Source organism: Acomys minous (assembly GCF_964271855.1).
Source record: "Acomys minous genome assembly, chromosome: 3".
NCBI classification, from domain to species: Eukaryota; Metazoa; Chordata; class Mammalia; order Rodentia; family Muridae; genus Acomys; species Acomys minous.
The window spans coordinates 113,635,887-113,662,774 of record NC_140485.1 but is presented as its reverse complement, the minus strand read 5'-3'; the positions used below and the strand labels follow the sequence as shown (position 1 = coordinate 113,662,774).

At 41.9% G+C, this 26,888-nt stretch overlaps 1 protein-coding gene across 4 annotated transcripts in view; it reads left to right on the top strand.

Moving 5' to 3' along the window:
* Nucleotides 1-26,888, top strand: part of ARHGAP18 (Rho GTPase activating protein 18) — a 219,720-nt gene that overhangs the window by 127,244 nt on the left and 65,588 nt on the right. For all 4 annotated transcript variants that reach the window (XM_084776805.1, XM_084776808.1, XM_084776806.1 and 1 more), the window contains exons 2-3: nt 21,796-21,995; nt 25,806-26,041. In XM_084776805.1, coding sequence (XP_084632931.1) covers nt 21,796-21,995; nt 25,806-26,041 — 436 coding nt within the window. The remainder of the gene's footprint in view (nt 1-21,795; nt 21,996-25,805; nt 26,042-26,888) is intronic.

Below are 26,888 nucleotides of genomic sequence, written 5' to 3'. Positions count from 1 at the left end.
AGCATAATATTAATGCAAATGATCAGTAAGGGGTTTTCCTTTTTTTGAAAAAGAAAGAGCCATGGAACACAATTAATAACAGCTTATTTCCTCAGTAAGGAAGGAGAAAGAAAAAAAAAACATTTATGATTAGACCTTTAACTCTGTTATCTTGCCAAAGTCCTCCTACTTGGACTTTTAAACAGGTTTCTGGTTCTAAAATCCCTATTAGTTTAGCTCTTTCCCTCAAAGCAGGGCAGCAGGCAGTTCAACGGAAACATCTCAGAACGAAGATGGTCTGCTGTTACCTGCCGGCAGTTTATTTGGGGACCATGACAATGTGTGCCACATTCCTGTGTTTGGGAGGTTACCTCAGGAGGATGGGAGCGGTCCAGGCCAGCTGGGCTTCATCACAAGACCCATCCCAAAGTAGCAGCAACAGCAGCAATAAACGCCTAAGTATCCTATAGGTTGTATTTTGAAGACACTGCTTCTTAAAGGGAGGAAGAAAAATAAATCAAGAAGTGATACTTTTAGCGGCAGCTCCAGGTGCAATGAAGGTCCCAGCTAAGGGGTCACAATGAAAAGGACACTGATTAATTCTTTATTCACTTAGAGGAAATGGGCTTAAACTAAAGGGAAGTGAAGTTGAATTGAACAACAGGAAGACATTGTTGGCGGCAGAGAGTTTTATAAAATTAGAACAAGGTATAGGAAGAAGCTGGAATTTCCTTCTTAACCTCCTCACTGTACTACAGTAGTTGTTTTTTTTATTTCGTATTTTCTGGCATCTTGTCCTTCCCAGCTGCAACACCTAGTGTATCCACTGTCTGCTAGAACACAGGCGGTGGCCTTCCCCCGCCCTGCCCTGCATTGTTCTGTTCCTGACCTCTTTAAACAATGCAGACTCTGAGCAAAGGTGAAATCCAGGGCCTCTTCAGACTTTGGACCTCAACATGTACAGTACTTTGCAGCTAACCTGAAGTCAGTATTTGTCGAATGAATGTCTGAATCACTGCTTGCAAGTCTATTTATTATTAACAAGAGCCCCAGTTCTGTAGCATAGCTCTACCCAAATGCTGAAGTGTTGCTGTCATTCAAATCCTAGTGTTCTTTGTCATGTTACTTAAAGTGCGAATATAGGGGCTAAGAGTGTTGCTCCCTGGGAGAAGATGTGCTTAGCACTCACAAGAACGGCGGGTTCCAACCTCCCTAATGCTGTGACCTTTTAATACAGTTCCTCATGTTGTGGTGACCCCCACCCCCCAGGCATAAAATTATTTGTTGCTACTTCATAGCTGTAATTTTAGCGCTGTTATGAATTGCAACATAAATATGTGATATGCAATATATCTAATATGCAATTCCAAATTGACCCACAGGTTGAGAACCACTGCTCTGAATTCAATCCCCAGCAAACATTCCCACGCACATACATACGTATGTACGTACATACGTATGTACGTACATACATACATACACACACATGAAATAAATACATATTAATTTTACTTGAAGTCACAATTATAATTATTTTTAAAATAGATCTTAAATGCAACATTCAAATTAATATTTTGTAAAGGATGGGTAATAAATAAGTGTAGTCCTTGTTGCTCAATGAAACCGTATTGATGAAGTGATTAGATTAGAAATTATCATTCTTGCGCTGGGAAGATGGCTCAGTGAATAAAGTGCTATCCATGCAAGCACAGGACTTGAGTTCAATCCCTAAAGCCCAAGTAAATAAACTGGGTTTGGTGGCACATGTATACACTCCCAGTGCGGCCAAGGCAGAGCTAGGCAGATCTCTGGGGCTTGCTGTCCAGCCAGCCTCGCCTCACCTAACTGGTGAGTTCCAGGCCAATGGGAGACATCCAGTGCTAACCTCTGGCTTCTCTGCACATACTTGTGTCCTCGTGCACATGTGTGTGGACCCATGTGAACACCATCCCTTCATCCCACACACACATTGGATTTTCCTGTTAGATGAGTTTTCATATTGCAAGTATGTCGAGGAGACTGAATGAAAAAATAAAGAAAGGAGGAGGAATTGATAACTTCTATGTATGGTGCAGGAGAGAGGGTTTATTGTAGATGTGAGGCATAGCCAAACACATCTGGAAGGGTCCAGAGTCAACATGACCCTGAGCCAATCCTGTGAGGAGACAGGAGAGGGGAGAGCAGAGATCAAGAGGCTAGGAGGTCAAAAAGGCAAAAAAAAAAAAAAAAAAAAAAAAAGGCAAGCATAACCAACATGACAGGATTGTCTAAGGAAGAACAGCTAGGGGATAGGCAGCTCAGGCCCTGGGCTGGAGAGTTTGAGGTAGAGGGCTGGGTGTATAGGCGCTCCAACCATTTGTCCTGGGTTTGAGAGCTTAACAGGTCTCACATTTTTCATATGAAAGCCATGCCTTTCACTTTACAGAACCCGCTTCAGGAAACAACCAGACTCATTGATGAGGTGGTAACCCTTAACAGCCTGCACTCAAACATGTGATTAAAAAAATAAATAAGCGGGCTAGAGAGATGGCTCAGTGGTTAAGAGTGCTGCTTGCTCTTCCAACGGTCCTGAGTTCAATTCCCAGCAACCACATGGTGGCTCACAACCATCTACTATGTGATCTGATGCCCTCTTCTGGCCTGCAGGTGTACATGCAGGCAAAACACTGTATACATAATAATAAATAAATCTTTAAAAAAATAAATAAATAAGAAAAGAAACAAAGCCCTCTACGTGTTGGGTCTTTACCATAGCCCAGCAGTTCTTAACCAGTGGGTCTCAACCCCTTTGGGGTTGAACAATCCTTTCACAGCGGTTGCATATCAGATCTCCTAAATATCAGATATGTACTTTATGATTAATAGCAGTAGCAAAATTACAGTTATGAAATAGTGATGACATTATTTTATGGTTGAGGGTCACCATAATGTGAGGCACTACATTAAAGGGTCACAGTATTAGGAAGCTTGAGAGCCACTGGCTCTCATATCAGGCAACTTAGACCTGTTTGTAGTCATATTCATGTAACAGCAAAGGAAGTTTTTTTCTGTGATGCCATCATATCCATTGGGATCTGTGTATGGTCCCTTCTGCATGAGTGTGCTGACTGTATTCTCATGGGCACATCACACTCTTGGAAACCTAGCCAGTCTGTTCTGGTTCTTCGAGTCTCTGACCACTATTCAAGAGCAAACTGATTAATGTCTTATAAAATGATGGTTTCCAAGCCGGGCATGGTGGCACATGCCTTTAATCCCAGCACTCGGGAGGCAGAGGCAGGCAGATAGCTGTGAGTTCGAGACCAGCCTGATTTACAAAGCGAGTCCAGGACAGCCAAGGCTACACAGAGAGATCCTGTCTCTTGGTGAATTTGGGACATAGATATGAGCCCTAGAACCTTGACTACTGTCAAAGCTGGGCCTCAGGAAGCTTGGCCTGGGAGCTGTCATTTTGTGAAGAAATAAATATCAGTCATTCTGGATTATTTCTTTATAGAGACTTAGCAAGAAGGGAATCTGGGCCCGGGGGCAATTACAGAGCAGAGGGATGAAAACAGAAGACTGGAGAGGAAAATCCTTGAGTAGGAAGTTCTGATCCCAAGCCACAGCTCATTTAGTGCTTTTCTTAAATGAAGCTCAAGCCAGTAACTCAATTAGCAACTTCACAAATCAAAACATTCCAGCACAATCCAGTCCAGAGGCACATTAATTGGGCATTTGTATGCTGAAGAATGGTGGAAGAAAAATATTACTTTGTGGAAGTGGAAGAAATCTGCACTTTCTATGTTTACTTATTAAACTGTCATGTTTAATGAAAGCAGATTTTTTTTTTGGTACAGTTGAAAACACCACAATTCTTCATTATGTAGCCCTTTATTGTGCCAAATGTGTTCACACACACTCACAGTTCACTACAGGAGCTCAGACCTCCTGTGGCCAGGTGTCAGAAGCCTTGAGCTAGATAGCTCGGCATGCCGATAGCCAGGAGAACATCAATTATGCTAGCGAGTTTTGTTTCTTCTAGCCTTCAATGTTACCACCTTGTGCATTTAGGTCTCCCTGCTAGACGTGCCCTTCTCACTCTCAGAGACAGACACCCCTGCCTATCCTTGGTACCAACGTTACTGAAAAGTGCTTTTTTAAATTTTTTCTTGTATTATTATTATTATTATTATTATTATTATTATTATTATTATTGTTATTAAGAATAGTAAAATAAGTTCTCCCTCCCCCATTTCTACACTGTAGTTTTTAATTGGAAAATTTCCTTCCCTACGCAGTTGGTTTTATCCTTCATAGGCTTTTTTTGGGTTGCCTGTCCTCTCATCCGTTGCGTCACCTCAGCATCTAACACATGCCAAGAAAATAAAAATGGACTCATGTAATATGATTAATCCAAACTTTCTAGATGGGAGAGATCCTTCAAACCAAAGAGTCTATTGAAGAGTTATCGATATGAACCTGAAAAAGGACCAGATCCTTGGGTAAGATAGTTTACCGTCAAGTAACAAGGCTATGTGGCAGATGGAAACAAAAAGTGCTCACTGGCCGTAAAGCCAGGAGTATTTGTATAAGGCAAACCTGGAGACGGAAAGTGTAAGTTGGTTTTGTTGAACCTGTATTGGCTAGAGGTATGAGGGGCCTGGATAAGGAAGTGGGGAAGCCTTGGGGCAACTCACAGGCAGATGTGCCCGCAGCTTTGGGATTGGTTGGCGTTACAAGCAGAACGAGATGGTTCATGGGGTGCCCGGTACATGATGGACATGCACAGGAGTTTTAACCTGGACTCATGACTACGTAAGGCTCTTGCTTTCTGCTATAGCTGTTCTAATGTCTTCTCTAATCTTTCTCTCCATCCTTTAGTTTTGTGATTAAATTCAAGACATCTGAATTTCTTTCTTTATCAACCTCAATTTAAAAGAAAAAATTGTCTAGAAGTAGTCACAGCATGTGCTTTGAGACTAAGTGCTGGATACACTTTGAAGGAAATGCAGGTAGATTGTTTTTAAGGTTTTCTCCACTCTGCTGTTGTTGTTTAAGCTGACCGTTATTTCTCTGTCCTCTCTACTTCCGAGTCCAGATGACTATAGCACTTGGCTAATAGAAATGTTTCCTGGCCCTCTGCATTTTATGATGTCTGAAGGGCATTTGGAACTACCCATGAAATTATGGTTTGCAGGTTCCTGTCTTCTTAATGTGGCATTTGCCACAGTGTTTCTGATGTTCTGAATGGCCCAGCTTTACCACTGGACAACATTGCTCTAGACACACTCTTTCCTTTCTTACAGTCTAACACAAACACAGGTACCTTTTCACTTTTAATGTTTTCTTTTCAGCATTTGCCTGGCTGTTAGAAGCTTGGTTGTATACCTATATAGTTTTCCTGAGGTACAAGATGAGTTTCCTACTTTATTGGAATAATTTAAAAAAAATTATTACCTTTGTCTTGTCCAGAACATGCCTGTGTGCTTAACTTCAATTATTACCAGGAGATTTTGGCATATATATATATATATGCCATATATATATAATGGCAGGAGATTTTGGCATATATATATATGGCATATATATATAATAGAAAAGCATATGAAAGTTGATGTTAGTGTGTGCATGACAGTCCTGCTGAAGGACAAAACTTTGTCCCTAATTTAGAATTACTGTCTTTAGTACTATTTTACTATTACATTTAAAGATATTGTTTGAAATTTTGTGTTTTGTCTTACAAGTGTTTTGTTACTGTTTAAGATGTAGTAAGTCCATAGCAAACATCTTTATAAATTGTATAGATATCAAAACATTATCATTTAGGGCCTGGAGTATGTGTAGTCAGTGATGGAGGCCTGGCCTAATCTAGCATGCATGAGGCTAGAATTGGATCCTTTCAGGAAGAGGAGGGCGGGGCAAGAGAGGTAGCAAGAGACTCCTTGAGAAGGGGAAAGGAGAGCAAGAGGGCAGAGAGAGACTATGACTGAGAATGATTATAAGACTATAAATGAGAACGTGAAAGAATTTATAGATCTGCTGTCACTCAGCACATAGAAATTCCTGGCCAACATTATCTCTAGACCTCGGATCTTGAAGTTAATAATGAAATGGGTGTTTTGTTTTGTTTTGTTTTAAGACAAGATCTCAATGTGTCTCAGACTAGCCTCAAACCCAGTACAGCAGAAGGTCATCTGACCCTTCTTTTCTTACTTCCCGAGGGCTGGGATTACAGGTGTGTGCCATCAGTCTTGCCTGGTTTGTGCAGCACTGAGGACCAAAGCCAAGGCTTTGTGTGTTCCCGGCAAGCGCTTTGCCCACCGGAACTGCATTCTCTCTGCCTCCTGTTGCTAAGTTTTCCATTGGTGTTCGTGTACCTCCTTGTGTTAATCTGTGTGCAAAGGGTGTTGGCAATTGAGCTTCAAGATTTTGAGACCCACTAAAAGTTGCGATAAGGGGACTTTAGATGTTGAGGCTGGGGTTGTCAGGAGGTGGGATGGCCTTTGGCCTTTGTTAGTGAGTCTCCTCTGAAAGTGTTTTGATAACTCAATAGTCTCCTCAGAAGGAAAGCAGAACTTTGAAAATTAAAGAGGAGGGGAGAAAAAAAGCCATTTCCAAGTGCAGTGAAAATAAATGGGTGAAAGGTTGACACTGATCACTATCTTTAAAACCATTGGGGGGGCATGAAAAAAGAGCACCACATAATTGTGGGGGAAGCAGGAGTCCACCTCAGAAGAGGAAAGCTTTAAGAGTGGGTTTCAAGCACATCCAGCAAGACGGGGAGAACGAGACCCAGCGAGGGAGACACTCCAAGGAGCTTTTCTTAATATACATCAGTGTTGCTAAAACAAAGTGCCCTAAACTGGGTGGCTTATAAAATCAAACAAACAAACACACAGCAAAACAGAATTTTCTTACCAACCTGAATACTAAAAAAAAATTCTAAGATCAAGAAATTGTTAGGGCTAGGCATGTTGGCCTACACTTATGATCCCAGTTGAGGCGGGAAAGTCCTGAGCGCCAGGCTAGTCTAGACTGACTATACAGTAAGACGATGTCATAAAAGAGGGAGCGGGCAGAAGAATGCTGGAAGAGGTGATATAGTTTCCTTTGGCTCCTTTATAAGGACACATCTTCATTTCCCGAAGCCCCGATTTCCATGACCATCACGTTGAGTATCGGGGGGTTGATGGAAGCATTTGGGAGCAAAATCTCTTTTTAGATCATAGCAAGGAGCAATGCAGGCAACCTTAGATAACTGATCCAAATCTGGGGGAACCTGTGGGTATGACACCAGTTGAGGATGAGTGTCAGTAGCATAAGAGAGGAAGTGAAAGTTCTCGCCAGGGAAGGTGTGGTAGCTACCACAGGACCCAGGTCTGTGTTAGGAGATAAGTGTCTCAGGGGTCATGAATGGGATGCTCACTTCTGGAGAGCTTGTCAGACCATGGCCATCCAGGAAGAGCTGGGACATTCTACCTGCTTCTGGTGTGGGTGCTGCTCATCATGTCCCTCAAGCTAAAGGATTGGAAAGGTTGAGTGAATGGCTGTCTCTGTCTCTGATAAGGTGCTCAGCTCAGTAGGACGCATACAATGAATGCTTTCTTATTATAGAGATTGAGGTACCAGGATAGAACATTGATGTGCACGTTTTACAGACTACAGGCCATTTTTTTTTTCTCCTTAATGTTAGCTCCAGTCTGTCATCACATCCACTCCTCCTTGAGTATGCCTGTGTTCCCTTTGGGAAGTCTACTTTCAGTTGAACGTTGAGAGAAGCGTCCCTGAGACATAGGACAATGCTTTTTGTCAGTGTTGAGTTTCTTTTTTCTCTGCTGGCTGTTTTTCATGTCTTTCATTTCTGTGCAGTTTTATGTAACTACATAAAACAATCTTAGGAAATTAAATGGGCCCTGTTATTTCAGAAGGATGCTGAATTCCATAATTAAGGATTGAAAAGCTCCTAAGTGTCTGATGGCAAATGATACTTGAACCTAGGGGGACTAAAATGAGGAGAGACATGTGGTTTTGTTGCCAGACACATCCAGCTGAGAGGGGGAGACACGGGCATGAGCAGGGTGCACCGGGGTGCAGGCTGGGAAGTCCACACGGGCAAGACCATGCCTGTTCCCACAGGGAGAAAAAGTACCAAGAAGTGAGGTTGAGTCATGACAGCTGGAAAACAGATCACACTGCGGAGTTTTGCACAGAATGCAAAGTAGCTCTGGTGTTTATTTCCCAGGTGTCTGTCTGTACAGCTGCCAGGACCAAAAGAGGAAGGAATCCCAGAGCAAGGACTGTAGGTCCTGGTGTCCATGGATTGGAGGCCAGGAGACATAATATGTGGGGGAGCTATGCAAACTCCACTGGATATTTATTCTTTGAACCGATGTCTCATTGGTCTTGGGATTTTTATGTCCAGCTCCACTACTCATATCTTCAGTCTTGGAAGATAATTTTGAAAATTAAAAACTCCTTGTTTCCATTTGGCTAGTTGTATAGTTATGTCTACAAGTTAGGAGGAGATACTACTCCTAGGGAGAGCTGGGGGTGGGGAACTGAAAGTAAGCAGGAGCCAAGTCTACCAGGAACCAATGCTCTACATAGGAGCGGCATCTGTGATCACCGGTTCCTGGGTCCTGTGTCTTCACGTAGGAGGATTGCGGATGGCTGCAACCTGCCCCCCAGGCATGCCTGCCAAGTCCTCTTTGTCTGTACCTTCCTTAACTTCTCAATAGACCTCATGGCAGTCTGCCTGTCTGTTTATTCTTGGAGTGATGTTGACAGAGAGTAAAAAAGGTTTTAAGACAAAACAAAACAAATCCCAAAGACGCATGAGTTTATCTTAGCCAAAATTTTTTTTTTTTTTTGGTCGAAGCAATACAGTTAAAATGTTGAAAGCTACTTCTGAACTTTGCCAATATGCTTTTCTTTTTAGTTTTGTTCAGGCAAATTCTGGGTAAATAGAAGATTATCCATCCACTTGCTCCTTGTGTTTCTGTGTAAAGCCGGGTGTGGTTGAGCCAGGTGTGACTATAGTCCCAGGCGGTACCCAGAAGTCTGAGGTGGAATGATCCCAATTTCCGGGATCCCTGGGGCATATATCAAGACTCCTCCTCTCCTCTTCTGTTCCTAGGAAAGCTTCATTTCCTGTTGCTTTGCTGTATGTATTGTGCAAATCATAAAACAATACAGAAGATGATCAGTGACTTACTGTTAAAGGGAATTCTGAAAGAAGTGAATCGATTTTATTTTTCTCCTCTATACAAATCACATAAGATGGCAGACTACTTGAAAAGTGCAAATTAACTTAGGAGTCTTTAGAAGGATGGCAATTAGGCTGTATACAGAGGAGCAGGGGAAGGGAGAAGGAGAGGGAGAGAAGGAGAGAGAGGGGGGAAGGAGAGAGAGAGAGAGAGAGAGAGAGACAGACAGACAGACAGACAGACAGAGACAGAGAGAGAGAGAGACAGACAGACAGACAGATAGACACACACACACACACACACACACACACACACACACACACACACACACACACACACGGGGTGGGGGGGGGGCTGGCCTTTTTCCCATGGGTAGTGGAGGGGCACTGTGGCATAGTTTGCTAACCATTTTCTCTCTGCCATTAGCCATTGTCAGGGCTCTTTGTTCCTTTATGTCCCAGCCACTCCTAAGAATTTCTGCTTTTAGCCAAACCACAACCACCACTGACTGACAAAGGAAAGCTAACGATTTGGGCCACTCTCAGGCTGCAGCTCTTCCCAGTCATTCTAACTGGGCAGCTTCTGTTGGGCCATGACACAGCCTGAACAGCGTTGCCATTCACCATGGTACTGATGGCTCCCGTCGTACCTCTGCAGCAATGAAGAGAAACCACTGATTAAAGCACACTTCTTATGTGTGTAACAGAGATGATGCCGATGGAGAAGAGCAAAATTCGAAAACTTAGAAATTGTTTGCCAAGTTTTGTTTGTTCTTTTAATGGGTTATATTTGAAATCGCACTCCAAGATAACACCAATACTGTTTTAGAACAGGCACTAGAAAATGTTTTTGCCATGTCTAAAGGTATCTAGAAAGCTGCTGGCACAAGAGGGTGAAGAGAATTTACCAGGGGTATGAAAAACAGGAGGGTGGCGAATTTACTGAAGCAAGCTGCGAGAGAGATGGAGGGTGAGTCCCGTAGAGGTAATGATAGCACTGAAGAAGAACGTGAGGGCTTTTCTGGTAACAGTTAAGGGGTAGTTACTTGCTCTTATCTCATATATAGGTAACATGTGCAAGGGCCACATCTAATAGATAGGAGGGCATCTCGCTATCATTTTCAAGTAATATCATTTATTGCAAATTACTTTTCTTGAGACAGGTCATCTGGATAAGGTGCCACAGGATCTTTAGAACACAGGATCAGACATCTATATGTGACACTTCTTCCCCCTTCAGTGGGATCCGACCCTGAAGTAGTCACGGCCTAGCTGGCAATGTGTGGGGACTTAGCTTTTGTTTTGGGGCTTTTGCCTCTATGTTTCATTTCCTGAGAGATCAGCAGTGTGAAATCATTAGCCAAGTGTGAATATTTTTCTTCTGGAGCCACTTTGGAGCTGAGCAGGTGAATGGAGGGCAGGGGGCACCCTGGCTGGTGATGCTGACCTGCTAGAGGACCTTAGAAGAATAAAGCATAAATGGCTTAAGCAGCATTTTGGAGAAATCAGTGCACAGCTGCAGTGGCTGGGTAGGTGCTGCCGATCCAACTGGGAGTTAAGGGCTGGCCAGGCCTGCAGTCTGCTGTGAAGATTGAGTTGCATTGTTTGATAGATTGTGGAAAAAAGGTAATAGTGTAGGTGTCTATAAGGTCTGGGAAGAAGGAAGGGAGGCTAACAAAAGTTAAAAGACTTAAAAGGGATGATACAAGATGATTTCAGGAAGACAGATGAAAAGCGTGAGGGCAGTGATGCTGAAGATGAGAAGAAACCCCAGGCCCAGCACAGGAGCCCAGTGATGCTGCCGTAAGGGGTGAGGGCAGGATGCAAGGCACGTGATGGCGCTGGCTGAGCAGTGGCTTCAGGATTCTCTGAGAAGGAAAGCATCTAAGATGGCTTCCCTCTGAGTTGGGTCATTCAGGATAGCAAGGGAAGGGAGAGGAATTGACTAAGCTTTTGTAATAAAATTTAGAAAGAGAAGTGGGTTCTTGGCTCCTCATTGAGGTCTGCAGGCGATTAAGCATGGGGTTTACCTGGCCCCTACCAGAAAAGGAAAAAGGAGCACTCCAAAAGGATCAGGGGAGGCAGGCCTTGTTGTCACTTGACTGACAGCAGTTGGAGGCAGGAGGAGGACTTGATAAGAGCCAGTCCAATCAGCTTCCAGTGGTCCTTTTGTCTTGTGGGAGGGTTTTCTCAAAGTTCTTGTGTTGTCTCTTACAACTTGTTAGCTTCTAACAGGTTTGATTACAGCCTTTTTTTAATCCCTCCCAAGAGGCAAGTAAGTAATCATGCAGGTCTAGCCCGACCCTTCTCCTATCATTTCCTCTACCACCACCTGCTATACAGCGTGTGTCTGGATTGGCTGCTAACCACAGTGGAGTCTGGCCTGGCTGTGCCTGGATTAGCTTATTATGTTCAGCCAAGTTCATATTCTACCTCGGGAATACAGCAGCTGGTGAGAATGGTAAAAATGTCTTGCCAGGTTAGGTCAAAGGTCACAGATCTCTGGATTCCTTGATGAAAGTAGATTAATCAACATTACTTTGAACTATATTTGAGGCAAGTCATACACAGAGACAGGGAGCTGACGCCAGATGGTGTCAGGGGCCCCACCAACCGCACCACCAAGAAGAGGAGGTTTTCCTTTGCCATGAGTTTGGCTTCTAGTTGTTCCCTGGGTTTCCGAAAGGAGTTCTGATGCGAGTGTGGAAGGAGAGCCTACATCTGGGTAAGGGGAAGAGGCAGTCGGAGAGCTTCCATAGACAGAGGTTCATCAGATGGGCGGGAGGCTAGTGATTGGGAGGGGCTTAGCAAAGAAGTGGGAGAGGGAGGTTGATCCCTAGGGTGAGCAGAAACTTGAGTGCATCCCAAGGGGAATCATCACAATTATTATTTGGGGCTGGATTTAAGGGAGATAAGCTATTGTAAGAAGGTCTAATAAGAGATTTGTTAGAGCTTAACTACAATGCAAAGTCCTGTGACATGTTCACAAAAACCTGAATATAGGAATCTTGAAGTTCTTTCCTTAATAACAGAGATATAGAATGATATTGTCATCATCAATATGCTATTAAGGGACCAGCATTACCTGTCTTATGAGAGTGTACAAAGGCCACATGTTGCTGCAAAAGAACATAGCTACCCACTTTTTTTTAAAAATGAGCTTCTAAAGATGAAATTTAGACTAATTTTGAAGAGTACATTTCAGAGAAAAGTCAGAGTGAATGAAGAATATATAACTCATGGTACGTCAAGTAAGGGGCAATATCCAGTATTTACCCCATGGATGATGGGCCACCCATTGGTCTACAAGATACCAGGGCCTAACATTCTTGGGAATTCCCCAAGAATAAAGGCGAGGTGGCTCATGAAATTGAAACCCAGTTTTGCTTTAGAGTCACCTGTGTTGATGGGAACAAATAAGTCAACTGGTCAGGTTGAACTTGACCTTAAAAGGGAATTTATAAGCTGAACTTGGCTACAGTTTGCCATGAGGAAAAAGGAGCAACTCACTGTCAGAGAGAAGTGAAAGTCTGGTTACCCACTCTCACAGATCAGCCTGTCTGGGAGAGAAAAGGGCAGGCATGCAAACAGTGGCCACACACGCTGAGTAGTAGATGCTGAGAAAGAGTTTGTCACAGTAGGCACCATCCATGGACTGTTTGATCCCTCCAACTCCCAATAGAAGAAAGAGAAATGAGAAGATTGAGATAAACGGGGCTCTTTAAGAGGGAACTAGCATGAACATGCTTCCAAGGCAACTATTAGCTGCTATGAGGGAGGGAATCCATAAAATAAGAAATGCAGCCCCGTATGCTCTGGATGATAGCTGGCAGCCGTCCTTTATCCACTACCTTCAGATTCCACCAAAAAGTTGCCTTGTCCAGATACCTACAGTTGTGAACAAGAGGTGAGGCTTTTGCAAAAGGACTTCCTCCTATAGGTCGAGGGTGCGCCTGAGTCTCAGGGCAGGGGCCTTTGAGTCTCACTGGAGAGAGGCCCTAGCCAGAGACGGTCAATTGTTTTCAGGTCATTTGATTGATCACTATAGGTACCGTGGAGAAGAGGCACAAAGAGAGACCCCATAGAGGCCAGAAACATATTGTGTGAAATGGAGTTTGGAAAAATCAGTGACATGAATGGGTACAAATCAAGGACATGATTTACTGAAAAACACCACAAAGGAGGCAGTGTAGAGAAGACCCTGTTACTGAGAGGGGGCAGATCTTTCTATAATAGTTACTTCCCTTATTTTGTGAGCCATTTGTGCAAGATCCATACCTTGGTATATAGGCAGGCACCTCACTCTCTCATCACAGAACACAGTGCGTTTCTTGAGACTGACATCCGGGAGCATGGTTTGGACATAGGAGTTAAACTTCAGATGCCTGTTAATGGTATCATAAGTCATCAGAGTCAGATCCTAAGTCATCACGGCCCAGTTGTGAAAGTGTGGGCATTTTGTCTTTGGCTTTTTTTTTTTTTTTTTTTTTGCCTCTGTGGTTTTTTGTGCACTCTAAAGATGTATAGTTTGTCCTTAAATGTATTTTTTTCTCTTGACTGCTGTATTAGTCAGGGCTCTGTAGAGGAACAGAACCAATAGGATGATTATATATTAAAAAGAGAGTTTATTAGATTGGCTTCCATGATAACATCTAGGTAGTATAACATAGGCTATACTTGGTAGTCCATAAGATGTCTCAGCAATTCCAGCCTGGCACTGAAGATCTAGAGGATTCCTGGAGAGCCGCTGGTCTTCAGTCTACATTGGAAAGCAAAAGAAACTGGGTTTTGATATCAGCAGCAGAGGAAGCAATATTGACAGATAGATGAGCTGGGTAGCAGGTTGAAAATAGGGCACGTGTGGTGGTTTGAATGAGAATATGACCCCCACAGGGTCATATATTTAAATATTTGGTTCTTGGCTACTGGAACCGTTTGGGAAGGATGAGGAGGTGTGGCCTTGTTGGGGCAGGTGTGGCACTGGGGATGGAATTGAGGTTTCAGTAGCACACACCATTCCCAGTTAGTTCTTTTCTGCCTCATGCTTATGGATAGGATGAAGCCCTAAGCTATTGCTACCACACCATATCTACCGGCCAACAGCCATGCTCCCCACCATGATGGTCATGAGCTCATCCTCCAGAAATGTAAGCCCACGTTAAAGGCTTATAGGTTTTATCGGTCATGGCCTCCCTTTACAGTAATAGAAAATGAAGACGGTGAACGAGCTTGCCAGACCCATGGGAAGGCAGCACAAAGGCAAGCAAGCGAAAAGCGGAGCACGAAGCTCCTCCTTGATGGCCTCCTCTGATTTGGCTGTCACTGGAATGTGCCAGCCGTATTTAGGGTATGCCTTTCCACTAAAAATAACCTGATGAAGAAGATCCCTTTCAACTGTGCCTTGTGGCTTATCTCTTAATTGATCATGTATCTAGTCAATTTAGACTGACAATCGCAGTTAGTATAGTTTTCACTTAAGGATGTTAACTACAGACAGTTGCATCAAGATAAATCTGGTCTAGCTACCCATGGCTCAGGAAGATGTGTCTGTTGAGACAGAAGTAAATTCTATCCTTGCAAGTCTGTTCAGTATAATAAAGTGACCCCTGAAAAAGAAATGAGTCTGTTAATCCAAGTTTTTCCATCCTTTTGCTAAGTTTCCTTGGAGAAAGATTTAGTCCTGAGAACGTATCACTTCATCTAGAAAATGCTGAGAGAGCTTTAAAGCCCAAGTTATAATACTATCTTTAAGTTTGTTTCAATAGATGTAATTTTTATATAAAATATACGTAACCAATATATTGTGGTCGGAGTTGCAAATCTTTTTTTTTTTTTTTTAACTAGAGTAAAACACAAAAAATAAACCTTAGTCTTCTGTTTCATGTCCTCCACTGTGGTTACTCCTTATTTCTTGCATAGAAATAAAAATAAAAGGGAGGTGGCGAAGGGAGGTTTCAAAATGTCTCAGAGAGTGAAAGTTCTTGTTGCCCACGCCTGATGGCTTGAGTTCAACTCCTTACCCTCAAACCTACAGAAGCAGAAGTAACTCCCGAAAGTTGTCCTCTGACCTCCACAGGCACATGCACATGCGTGCATACACAAACGCGCACGCGTGCACGCACACACACACACACACACACACATGATAGTGATGGTGATAACAATACTAATAGTAAAGTAATAAAAATAGGATAAAAAATAACAATGGCAGATGTAGCCATTTTTTTAATATTTAGAAAGAATTATTTTTAAGAAAATGAAATGCAAAACTATGGTCTATTATCCAAGGATTTAAAGGAATCTGAAGGTCACAAAATTTTTGCCTCTGAAAGGGAAAAACAAAAACAAAAACTACCACCACTACCACCACCACCATCACCACCACCACCACCACCTCCAGGAGTCCTGTCCTGTGATATGCACTGACAGTGGACAGGTTGACAGGAGAAAGGGTTTATGAATATGTTTTATGTGCAGTGTATATATGAGACCCTCAAGATATGAAGCACAAATACTCTCTTATACTGGAGAAATCAAGAGAGCCAGTGAGCTGCTGATGGGGATCACAGAAATGCATGAGTCCCAAAGAGCAGACCATAGATTGGGACCAGGTTGCTCTCAGCTGTGGAAATGAAGCAGGATGTCAGTATAAGTCTTATCTTCTGCAGATAAGTTTCTCTAGAAACCTTGCAAATGGTGTCATTATAAGCATTGAGCAGAGTCCATCTGGGGATAGTGAGAGTTGGTGGCACCTTTCCCTCTCCCGTGGTGGATGCTTTCCAGTTGCTTGATGAAGTTTCTAGGGAGAGTCCTTAAGAAGGTAGTATCTTTTTTTTTTTTTATTAATATACTATGCTCTGAGTGCATGTACAACTGCAGTCCAGAAGGGGGCAGCAGATCATATTATAGATGGTTTTGAGACACCATATGGTTGCTGGGAATTGAACTCAGGACCTCTGGAAGAGCAGACAGTGCTCTTAACTACTGAGCCGACTCGCCAGCCCGAAGGTAGAATCTTGCTGAGAGGTTTACTCTGTCAAATAAGAGGATGTGGTGGGAGAATCCTTGCGTGCTTTGGGGCAGAAGAAGGAAGAGAAGATTAGATAGTCCTTGCTTCAGAGAGGATCTTCCACTTTTCTCTTAACTCAAAAGCATGTCAAAACCACACTCTGAAGTATTGGTTTCTAAGCCTTAGGAGGTAGGGTAGAAGAATTAAAAATTGGACCAGATTGTCCTGGTTCACATCCTATAGTTACAAGTGAATTTGCCTTGTGCCTTGTGTTAGGAAGAAATCATGGATGACCAAGAGGCACAGAGGGAAATAGCATATGAGCAAACACTGTGCAGAAGGAGAAAGTTGCTCTCCCTTTTTTAGAGATGGATAGGAGTGAATGATTAAGGACTTTGGCAAGATGGGGCTTTTGAAATGATATTTTTATTCTTCATCATCATACTATAAATTAAATATGAAAATACTAGTGGAATAAGTCCTAGTTTTTTTTTTTAAATGAAAGTCTGCAAAACTAAAAACAAACAAAGAAGTAGGTCAAGAGGCACTAGGAAAGCATTCCTGCTCTCTTACCAGGGACTTCTGGGACACTGCCACAGACTTAGATGCACCTTTTCAGACCCATTAGGAGTGTTTTTGAGTAGTAGGAGAGTATAAGAATTATTTCAGGGGACTCGCTATCTAAGCTGTCTTCATAGTGTCACTTGAATACTGTTTGCTTCTGTCATGAGAATACAGTGGGAGATCTTAGGACATTAGCCAGGGGTTGACTGCAGCAGCAGATGTGAGCATCCAGACTGCCTCTGTGGAGCTGGAAATTAAAGGCAGTTTCACAGAAAACAAAACAAAACAAAACAAACCTCGAGAAACCAGTGCTGCTTGCTCATCTCACTTTTTGCTCATTTGCTTTTGGTTTGCTGGGGGGGGGGGGTGTAGCTTTCTGCTTTCTTCCTCCTCCTCCTCTTCCTCTTATTTTTCTCCTTCTTCTTTCTCCTCCTTTCTTTTTCTTCTTTCTGTTTTCTTCTTCATCTCCTCTTCCTTCTCCCCTGTCTTCCTTCTTACTTTTTCTTTCTTCTTCCTTCTTGTTCTTGTTATTTTTCTTGTTCTTCTTCCAAAAACATTACATTTAAAAAAAAAAACCAAAAATGTAACACCTGTACTCCAGAAGAAAGCACCAGATCTCATTATAGATGATTGTGAGCTACTGGGTGGTTGCTGGGAACTGAACTCAGGACCGTCAGAAGAGCAGCTAGTCCTCTTAACCTCTGACCCATCTCTCCAGCCCCTCAAGGCATTTCATTTTTAGCAAATGAAATATACTTAAGTTTTTCAGTTTTAATATCTAATGTTATAATAACACTATATAAACCACATACAAAGGAAAGTGTTTTGGGTATTCTTAAAGCTTTTTTTTTTTTTAAAAAGTATGTAAAGGGGCTCTGACATTCTTGTTTGAGAATTACACTGGAGGATAAGTGATTCCTCTGGGCCTTAGAAGAGAATAAAAGTAGTCTTACTAAAACATATGACAAAGGCCAGGCATGGTGGCGCATGCCGTTAAACCCAGCACTCAGGAGGCAGAGGCAGGCAGATCACCATGAGATAGAGGCCAACCAGGTCTACAAAGTGAGTCCAGGACAGCCAGGGCTATACAAAGTAACCCTGTCTCAAAAAACCAACAACCAACCAATCAAAAACCCATAAAGCATGAGAAGAAGTCATATGTAGTTATTGGTACAATGCTTGAGAATGACACTTATGGCTATGACTACCTATGGCTAAGCATTAATTAAGCAGTTTGGTAGGAATTTAGACTGTCAAGGAATTTTGTTTTGTTTTTTCTTGTTGCTTTTCTTTGTTTCAGGTGGTGAGGGTAAAATATAGGGCCCCCTAGCTGGCATATTTACCACTGAGTTATTTCAGTCTCCAGTGCTATTGTTAGTGTTCTATTTTATATAGGTAGGAAAACTGAGGAGTTGAGGTGAATGACTTGTCAAAGATCACAGAGTTAGGTGGAGATGAAAGCATCTGGTGCTTGTGTGTCCACATCTTTGCTGACCACGTTGACACTGGGATGAGTCACTGACCAGTCAACCATGGTATCATGAATAGCAGCAATGGCATGGTGGCACATGCCTGGAATCTCTTCAAAGACGGTCTGGGCTGTGGAGTGAATATAAGGCCAGTCAAGGCTGTAGAGCAAGACTCTGTCTCAAAAAGAAGCAAAAGCAAACCTAGACATTTCTAACACCTGGAGGAGTACAGATACCTTTCAATTTTTTGGCCAGCTGGAGAAATTGTTTCAGCAAAATAAGATGTTATATCCAGGGAAACTACAGTAAAATAAAGGTTCAATTTATCTTTATAAGCTTAGAAGACATGGTAGCAAGGTGGAAAAGGAACGTTCCAGGAAGGCCCATAGGTCTATGAAGTAATTATCTTGGTCATTTTGGAGGTCATGGATAAAGGCAAAGTGACCTTGTATGTTAGAAAGGACGTGACATATGCATAGCAAGGCCAGATGCAACTGTCTATCTAGCAAGGCCAGCAGCGTCTCTGAGCGAACCATCTTCAGTTTGGTCATTGTAGTTGTAGGAGGTCAGAGATGGCAGGGTTGCTTGAAGCATGGGCTGCCCAGCGTGTAGATTCTGTTTCTTTGATTTCAGAACCATGCACTGCTGAGATCATGTGGACCTGAAATCCCTTTCTGATCTGCTTCATTACACATAGCAGATGGTGATTTATAGTTCTAAACTCAATTTTCAGAATGAGTGTTAATATAAAAGACAAGGCATAGTCTTCAAAGCAAAAAAATAAAAAATAAAAAATAAAAAAAAAGGGGGATACCTGGCCACTTACCAGGACTGTTATAAAAAGGCTCCAGACTTTTAGCTTTGGCCATCTGAAGGATACACATATGTTCTTAAATGAAAAATCATATAGCATGTTAACTGTAACTGAAGGAAATATTTGCATTAAAAGAAAAAAAAATAGTTGACAGAATCCAGCAAACAGTAGGCTATTACTAAACATTTGTGCCTCCTATTTCTCACCTTAATATTTACAATGGAAAGTATGGTCCAACAGTATTTACCAATGATGCAAAAGGAAAAGAAAACAGCAAAGCAAGCAAGCAAGGGGAAAAAAAAAGGACATTTAGGTCATCGCAAATCGATTCAGCACGTACATATTACCCAAGTCCCAATATTGAGTCATTTCATCAGTACTGAGGAATAAGACTGAGGCTCTGTGCATGCTTTGAAGGCAGGGCTTGACAGAGCAGATACGTTTATGTAACAACGCTGTAACTCGGTGCCCTCGAATTTTTCTGCACATGCTATCTTGATGGAAATTTACCAGAAACTTCCTGCCAGAATAAACACATTCCTTCAGGAGCGAAAGGCTTAATGTTCATCTGTTCAGCCACAACTCTTTTCCTCTGAGCAGATAAACCAAATTTTTTGGTATTGGTTATTATACTTCTCACGGTTCACAGGACTCAACTGTGGTCTCCAACAGGGACCGTAAGAGCTCAAGGTACAAGACAAGAAAATGGCAGCCAATTTTATACTCTAACGAGAGAGAAAACAAAAGCAAAGATGCGATGCTCGCATAGTCAGCACGAAGTAAATATAACAGCAAACACTAATGAGGAGCATCCATGAGTTGGTGTTGGCTATCCTGACAGCTCTCTTGATTAAGGAGGCGAACCACACACAGGTGAACGGAGCTGCTGATCCTGGAAATGTAAACATTTATGAGAGGGGTAACTTTTTTTGTAAATGGCTTGCAAATCAAGACTGAAAATTCTCCAGTGGCAGTCCTCACTCTACAGTGGTAAATGGCGTGAGTTTCTGGGCTTGAGAGTTCCATACACTGTGCTATAAATAGGATGAATGGGGCTAGAGGGAGGCAGTAGCTCTTGAGTTAAGGATGGAGGAGGCTGAAGGCAATGGAGACTCCACCACTTCTGGTTAAGCCCATTACTGAAATCCACCTATCACATTCCAGGGTTGCTGTTGGGTATTGTTTGGGGGGTAGGCCTATTACTCCATAGCCCAGGGGAGTCTTAAATTTGCAGAACTGCTGGCTTAGTCTACTGGGTGCTAAGACTGCTAAGGCAGGGTACCATAGCCTACTCCAAGGAGAGATTTTCCCCCCCAAGGAGAGATTTTTTAATGATTCTTCCTTTCATTCTCACAAGCAGCAGTAATAAAGTACCGACCTTAGTGAATACATTTGCCTACTAGCACATCACAGCTCACTGCTCAGGCATGCTCCATATGCTCCATTTCTTTGCAAGTTCTTTGACTTTTTGTTTTGTTTTGTTTTGACAAACTATTTGGAATTCAATTGGATAGGTTTGCCAGAGTTTAGGGTCCTGCTTCCTCATACAGTGTTAAACTCCTACTCTGTAAATAATTATTGGAAAGACCGGTTTAAATGTGAGAATATCACTCATGGATTACTAAAGAATTATATTTTATTATGTTTCTCTTTATTGTCAATATGTATAAGAAATAAAACCGATCTAGCAAGTATTGCTTCTTAGCAGACCTTCTTGGGAGGCAAAAAAACCACTTTGAAATTAGAATAATAAAACTTTTTTTTTTTTTTACCGATTATTATCCCCATTCAAATAGTATATTTAAAAAGAAAAGTATTTTATTATAAAGCAAAAACACCAGAGATAGAAATGTTCCTCTTTGAAGTGCCTAAGTGCTATTTTCCTTCTATCTGTAAATAATAAGAAATAAAAATTTATTTCCATTTTGTATTAGTTTTTATTGTAAATTCTCATAACTCAATTTCAGAAGTAGGTGAGATATGAGTAAAAAGAAAAAAAGTTTACTTGAAGTCATAAAAATCTCATCCAAGGACTAGAGGCACTGGCTGCCAAGTCTGATGATCATAGTTCAGTGCCTGGGACCCACACAGTAGGAGGAGTGCATCCACTCTCCTGAGTTGGCCCTGACTTCCACAGTGTCTATGATCTGTGAGCTGTCTCCTGCCCATATTTTCTTCAGAAATAACAAGAAATGTCTGAGACAATTTCAAGTTACTTGGAATTTCCAGGAAATGAGTACTTAGCTATGTTAAAACTTATTTATATGTATAATCATGAGTATATTTATAATGTTTAAAGGGTGCTTTCTTCAGTAGACTGTAATGGAAAATTTCATAAATTACTTTCTATATATTTCAGTACCAAAAATAAGATAGGAATTGAAATAGCGCTTTATTCATTGGTGGCAGTGATTGGCTATCAGTTGACTGAGTTTGATATATGAATATAACTGATGAAAATCATTCCCAATTTTCTCTGTGAATAGCCAATAAGCAAGGCTAACCCTATTGCTTCCTAAACACAAAATGACTCTCAGTGAAAGGGTCAATTAGTAGTTGCCCCTTACCCTTTGTCATTCTTTTCTAGAGCATGACATTGTGATGGATCCTCATACTGTTTCCCTCGGAGTGTTACTGACCACAGTGCACCTAAGTTAACAAAACAAGCATGCACTTAAGAAGTTTCTAGGCTTCCCAGCATAATCCTGTGCTGTTTTGGAAATGGTATTAGTTTCTCATAGGAAATGAACCGTGTTTTGTTTTGCATTTATAGTCGCAGATATGGCCAGTACACCCTGAACCCGGGAAGCTCCACCAAAGTTACAGAGAGACCTCCATTTGATCGGTCGAGTTCTCAGGACTCGCTGGATGAAGTGTCAATGGAGGACTATTGGACAGAACTAGAAAACATCAAGAGGTCTAATGAAAATCGCCAGGAAGGTCAAGAGGCTGTCGTTGTCAAAGAGCTTGACGGTAATGCCCGAGTGAATAAAATGTGTGTATGTTAGTACAAATGAGTTTTTAGAATGGAAGGGAACAGGCCCCAAATAATGCTGGTACCCATGAACTTGAAGGTTACTGGTAGCAGATATGAGTCCAGTCACCAGGTGCAGGGGTAAGCAAACTCATAATGATGGCTAAGCTCATTCTATTAGAGATTCAGTGAGTTAGACTCGGTGTTTAAAATCATCTACACTGACTTTAATTCCTTCCATAATAATCTAGCCTCACGGCTCTCAGGTCTCCGGGAAGTGCGGGTGGTGACAGCAAGCTTCCAGCTCTGCAGTGGTGCTTTTTTCCATTCGTGAAGAACCTTGTTGTTGGAACCACGTTAGTTTGCAGCCTGTTTTCTTCTAACCCTGAATTCTTGCTCTGGCTCTTCTGCCTTTAAGGAAGTACAAATAAGTTTGTTCTACTTTTCCATAGATGGTATATGTCTTTTTTAAAAAGAGTTTATTCATTTTAATCATGCATGTGTCTAAGTGTAATCAAGTGCACATGAACTACCCAGGAGCCCAAACTCCCTGAGCTAGGATTATAGGCTATTGTGATCTAGAGGGTATTTATCTTGTTTCTAGCTGCTACGGTTCTGCATGGTGGATATGCATAATCAACCCATGTGGGTGGTTCTTAGACCTCTGCTGGACCTGGTCAGTCATCATTCAGTACAGTATGCAGTTTGGAAGCCACAAAGCATGCTTTGACAACAGAAGGGCACAGATCTGGACACTAGAAGAAGGCATTAGCGGTTTTCATTCCCTTGGTCACTTTTTTTTTTTTTTTTTTTTTTTTTTTTTTGGTTTTTCGAGACAGGGTTTCTCTGTGTAGCCTTGACTGTCCTGGACTCACTTTGTAGTCCAGGCTGGCCTCGAACTCACAGTGATCCGCCTGCCTCTGCCTCCCGAGTGCTGGGATTAAAGGTGTGCGCCACCACGCCCAGCTTCCCCTTGGTCACTTCTTTTTGGTATTTTATGCATAATTTTTTCTTATGTTTCTTCCCAACAGTATTTTATACAGACTTTACTACTATACTTGATATTTTGAAGGAAGCATGTGATACTTTACATTTTAATATATTTCTTAATTTTTAAACTATTTCCTGTAATTTTTAAATTCAGGAAGTCACCACATTTGTGATGCCCGATTTTGTCATCAAAACTGTGGCTATGCTATCCATAAATGTATATGTATATTTTAATATGCCAGAAAACATATAAATGCCAAAAAGATAAAGTTGTACTGAGTTCTGTGATCCACTAGTACAGACACCCTCAGCTGTCAACTCAGTGTCTGCTGAACTACTGAGGTTTAAGTACCTCTGTAAATAGGGATTGATCCTTTACTACAATGTTGCTTTAAAGATCAGCTATCAGTAGTCATCTGGGGCCTGACTTCTGTGCTCTCATTTAAAGATAGGGTCTCGCTATGTAGAGCACAGTATTTTGATTTTGTAATCCTCCAATCTCAACCTTCTAAGAGCTGGGATCCCAGGTGTGTGTCACTGTACCATGTTTGAATATTTTTTTCCTCAATATTTCTTAGACTGATAAAACCATAGTCAGCTAATCTGATTTCTAATTTATTTTCTCCATTCTTTTCTAAGTATATTGTGAACAAGGACCTATCTTACTTGGAATAATATCGTTTTTCAGTCTGTGTTTCAAAACAGATGCAGCTTGCCAGTTGCTCAATGGGAAATGATGTGCTAGGGAAGCCACATTTAAGTCTTAGATGGAGGCCGTTTGATAATTCTCCAAAGTCACATTGAATTCACAAATGAGGAAGAACAATAGGCATGATCCTATATACTCTTATTTTCTTAGGCTTTATAACAAGAATACTTATTGTTTATTATAAATAAATAAATATTATTATTGGGGACATAGTCTCACTATGTGGCTCCAATCCTTTGACTTTACTGTATAGATAAGGCTGGCCTCTCACTCACTCACAGAGATCTTCCTGCCTCTGCCTCCTATGCTGAGGTGAGAGGCATATGCCACCACATCCAGCTTTCCCTATATTTTAAATAGCTTGAGTTTCCTTCTTTTTTTTAATGTACTAAATGGCTATAGTAATCTTGTTTTCCTTATCCTGACAATTTCAGCCTCATTGCCCACCACCACTCTGGGTCTATACACTGGGCTGTGTTTTTCCTGTTTAGCAGTGGTAGCAATGGGTGACTGGTTTTCTTGAGCGCTGAGTTATGGACACTTGATTTCTACACCCAACGAGTTAGGCTAGTGTAGACGGACAGAAGTCAGTCAATAGTGATATGGATGACAATGTTTGCAAGATGTCCTGACCTTTGGTTATGAAGTAGCTCTGGCGGCCTCTCATTTAGTTTAGAGAGGAAAAAGCAGAATTAACTTGAGGCTGACGATGGACTCTTACGTCTTCTGTGACGTGTCAGTACTTGTTTTGTTTTTCAAGGCAGGGTTTCTCTTTGTTTTCCTGGCTGTCCTGGAGCTCTCTGTAGACCAGGCTGGCCTCGAACTCAAGAGATTCACCTGCTTCTCCCTCCCGGGTTGCTGGGATTAAAGGCATGTGCCACCACACATGGCCCCTGTCATTACTATTTCATTTCTCTCTATAAATATGGTGCTCGATGCGACTCTATTCTCGTTTCCTAGAAGCTCCATTAGGTTTAAGATAATGTAGCATCCCTTGATAGCCAGAAGTGATTGGTTTCAGACCACCCAAAGCCACAGATAGATACTAGAATTTCTTTTATAAAGGCATGGAGTTGGCACACATCTATTTACATACTCCTGCTATTTATAGTTCATGATACGATGTAAAGAACTGTACAGCTAGTTATGATATTATGTTTAGGGAATGGCAAAAAGTTAAATGTTTATAGTCAGGCCTGGTAGGGCACGAAGGAGTCTGTGCAGGAGGATTTAAATTTAGAGGCTGCCTGAACTAAGAAGTGAGACACTGTGTAAAGGCGGAGAGGGGGAAGGGAAAATAGTTCATGGCCGTGTTCAGGTCAGGCACATTTGCTTTTTAGCAGCACATTCAATCCACGTTAGCTGAATCTTCAGATGCAGAGACCACAGATGTGGAAGGCAACTGTATCTAATTTACAGTCCAATCCCTACTTTCCAAGTTCTCAATTGATCCAGTTCTCTAATTAGTTTTCATACAGTCTCCCTTTTTTGTTTAAATTAGTGTGCTTTTAAAAATTCCTTAATATCTATATTATCTGATGCAGTCATTTGAAGAAAATTAGAAAATTTAATTTGAAATTGAATAGAGTTCTCAGTGCCCAGATACGTAACTTTTTTTTCTACTACCTTGCCATATGCCTCATTAGCTACATGGAACTGAGAAAACAAACCCCTTTGGAGAGTGGTGTTAGGCTCCAAGATAGCCTTGAATTTAAGCCAAGAAGCTAGGCCTGCCTGTATGCTCTCGGCACCAACTTCCTGTGCCTCCCGCTGAAATAAGTTACCTCTTCATTGCTTGTCTGTCTCTAGAAAGAGAACAGTACTGCCCTCCCTCGTTAACATGCAGGAAGTTGTGGAGGTTAATTACATGTGAAATAATTTTAAAAATTTTAATTAAGTATATGTGAAATTGACCCAAAATTCACTATCACTGTGGCCAGAGTGGATGGCAGTTGTCCAAGTTTTGGGTAATGACTCTCAGCACAGTGGCTTCATTATAATAGAAGCATTTCAGTCAGGGTTCCTAATAGTTTAAAAATATGAACATTTTTATACTTTGTGATTGTAAAACCATTTCTTTCTTTTTCTTTAAAAAAAAAAACTATTTTAGAGGGAGAGCTGGAAGAAGAATGGCTCAAAGAGGCGGGCTTATCCAATCTCTTTGGAGAGTCCGCTGAGGACCCGCAGGAAAGCATGGTGTTTTTATCCACACTGACCCGGACTCAGGCAGCAGCTGTTCAGAAACGAGTTGAAACGGTCTCACAGACCTTGAGGAAGAAAAACAAACAGCACCACGTTCCTGACGTCAGAGACATATTTGCTCAACAGAGAGAGGCACAAGAAAAAGTAAGATTCTTCTCTGATATGAAGGCAACTGATGCAGTGCTTAGATCCATCTGGACCAATCCAGTTTAATCCAGATCATAACAAACGCACGTGTTATCCACCCTGTGTCAAAGCACTGTGTTGGCGGTGAACCTATGCTTCTGAGTTTTGCCCTTCTAGAAGTTACCCCAGTGAGACAAACACGTAAGCAAGTTCAAATTCAGCGCAGGGATTCTGTGCTAGGGAGGATGGAGTCCTTGGAGTGCTTAGAGGTGCCTGCCACAGTGCTGGGCGTGGCAGAGTAGTGGAGAAGGCCTTCTACACAGCCTGGCTGCCAGTTGTTTGTGATGGAGAAGCAGGATGCAGGGGTTATTCCTTGACCCCTGCTTGTTATTGCTTGAAGAACTCATTGAATTTTCGACTCACTGAAGGATAGGTAGAGGTGGAGTATGAGGGAACCGACGGCAACTCACCCATGACTTGTCTCGCTGTCTGGGCCTTACGTGATATATAGATTTGAGTTAAGTCAAATCCAGGTGCTTAATGTTTTCATGGAATGATGCTGGGTTCTGCTGGAAATAGAAGAGTGGTAAATGAAGAGATTTTGGGGGGAGATAGTATAAGTGTTAGGCCTGTGTGTCCCTGAACAGTGCTGTGCAGAGTAGCCCATTGACAGAGCACCCATCGATGAGAAAATAAGGAGCTTGCGTTCGATTGAGATGATCATACTCAACTTGATTGAGATGATCATATTCAACTCTCATCAAGACAGCCTGGCTGCCAACAGTGAAAAGTCAGCTGAACTAAATGGCCTCTTTAAGAGCACAGAAAATTTTGCTTATTGGCTCCATCAGCTCCGGTTTAGAAA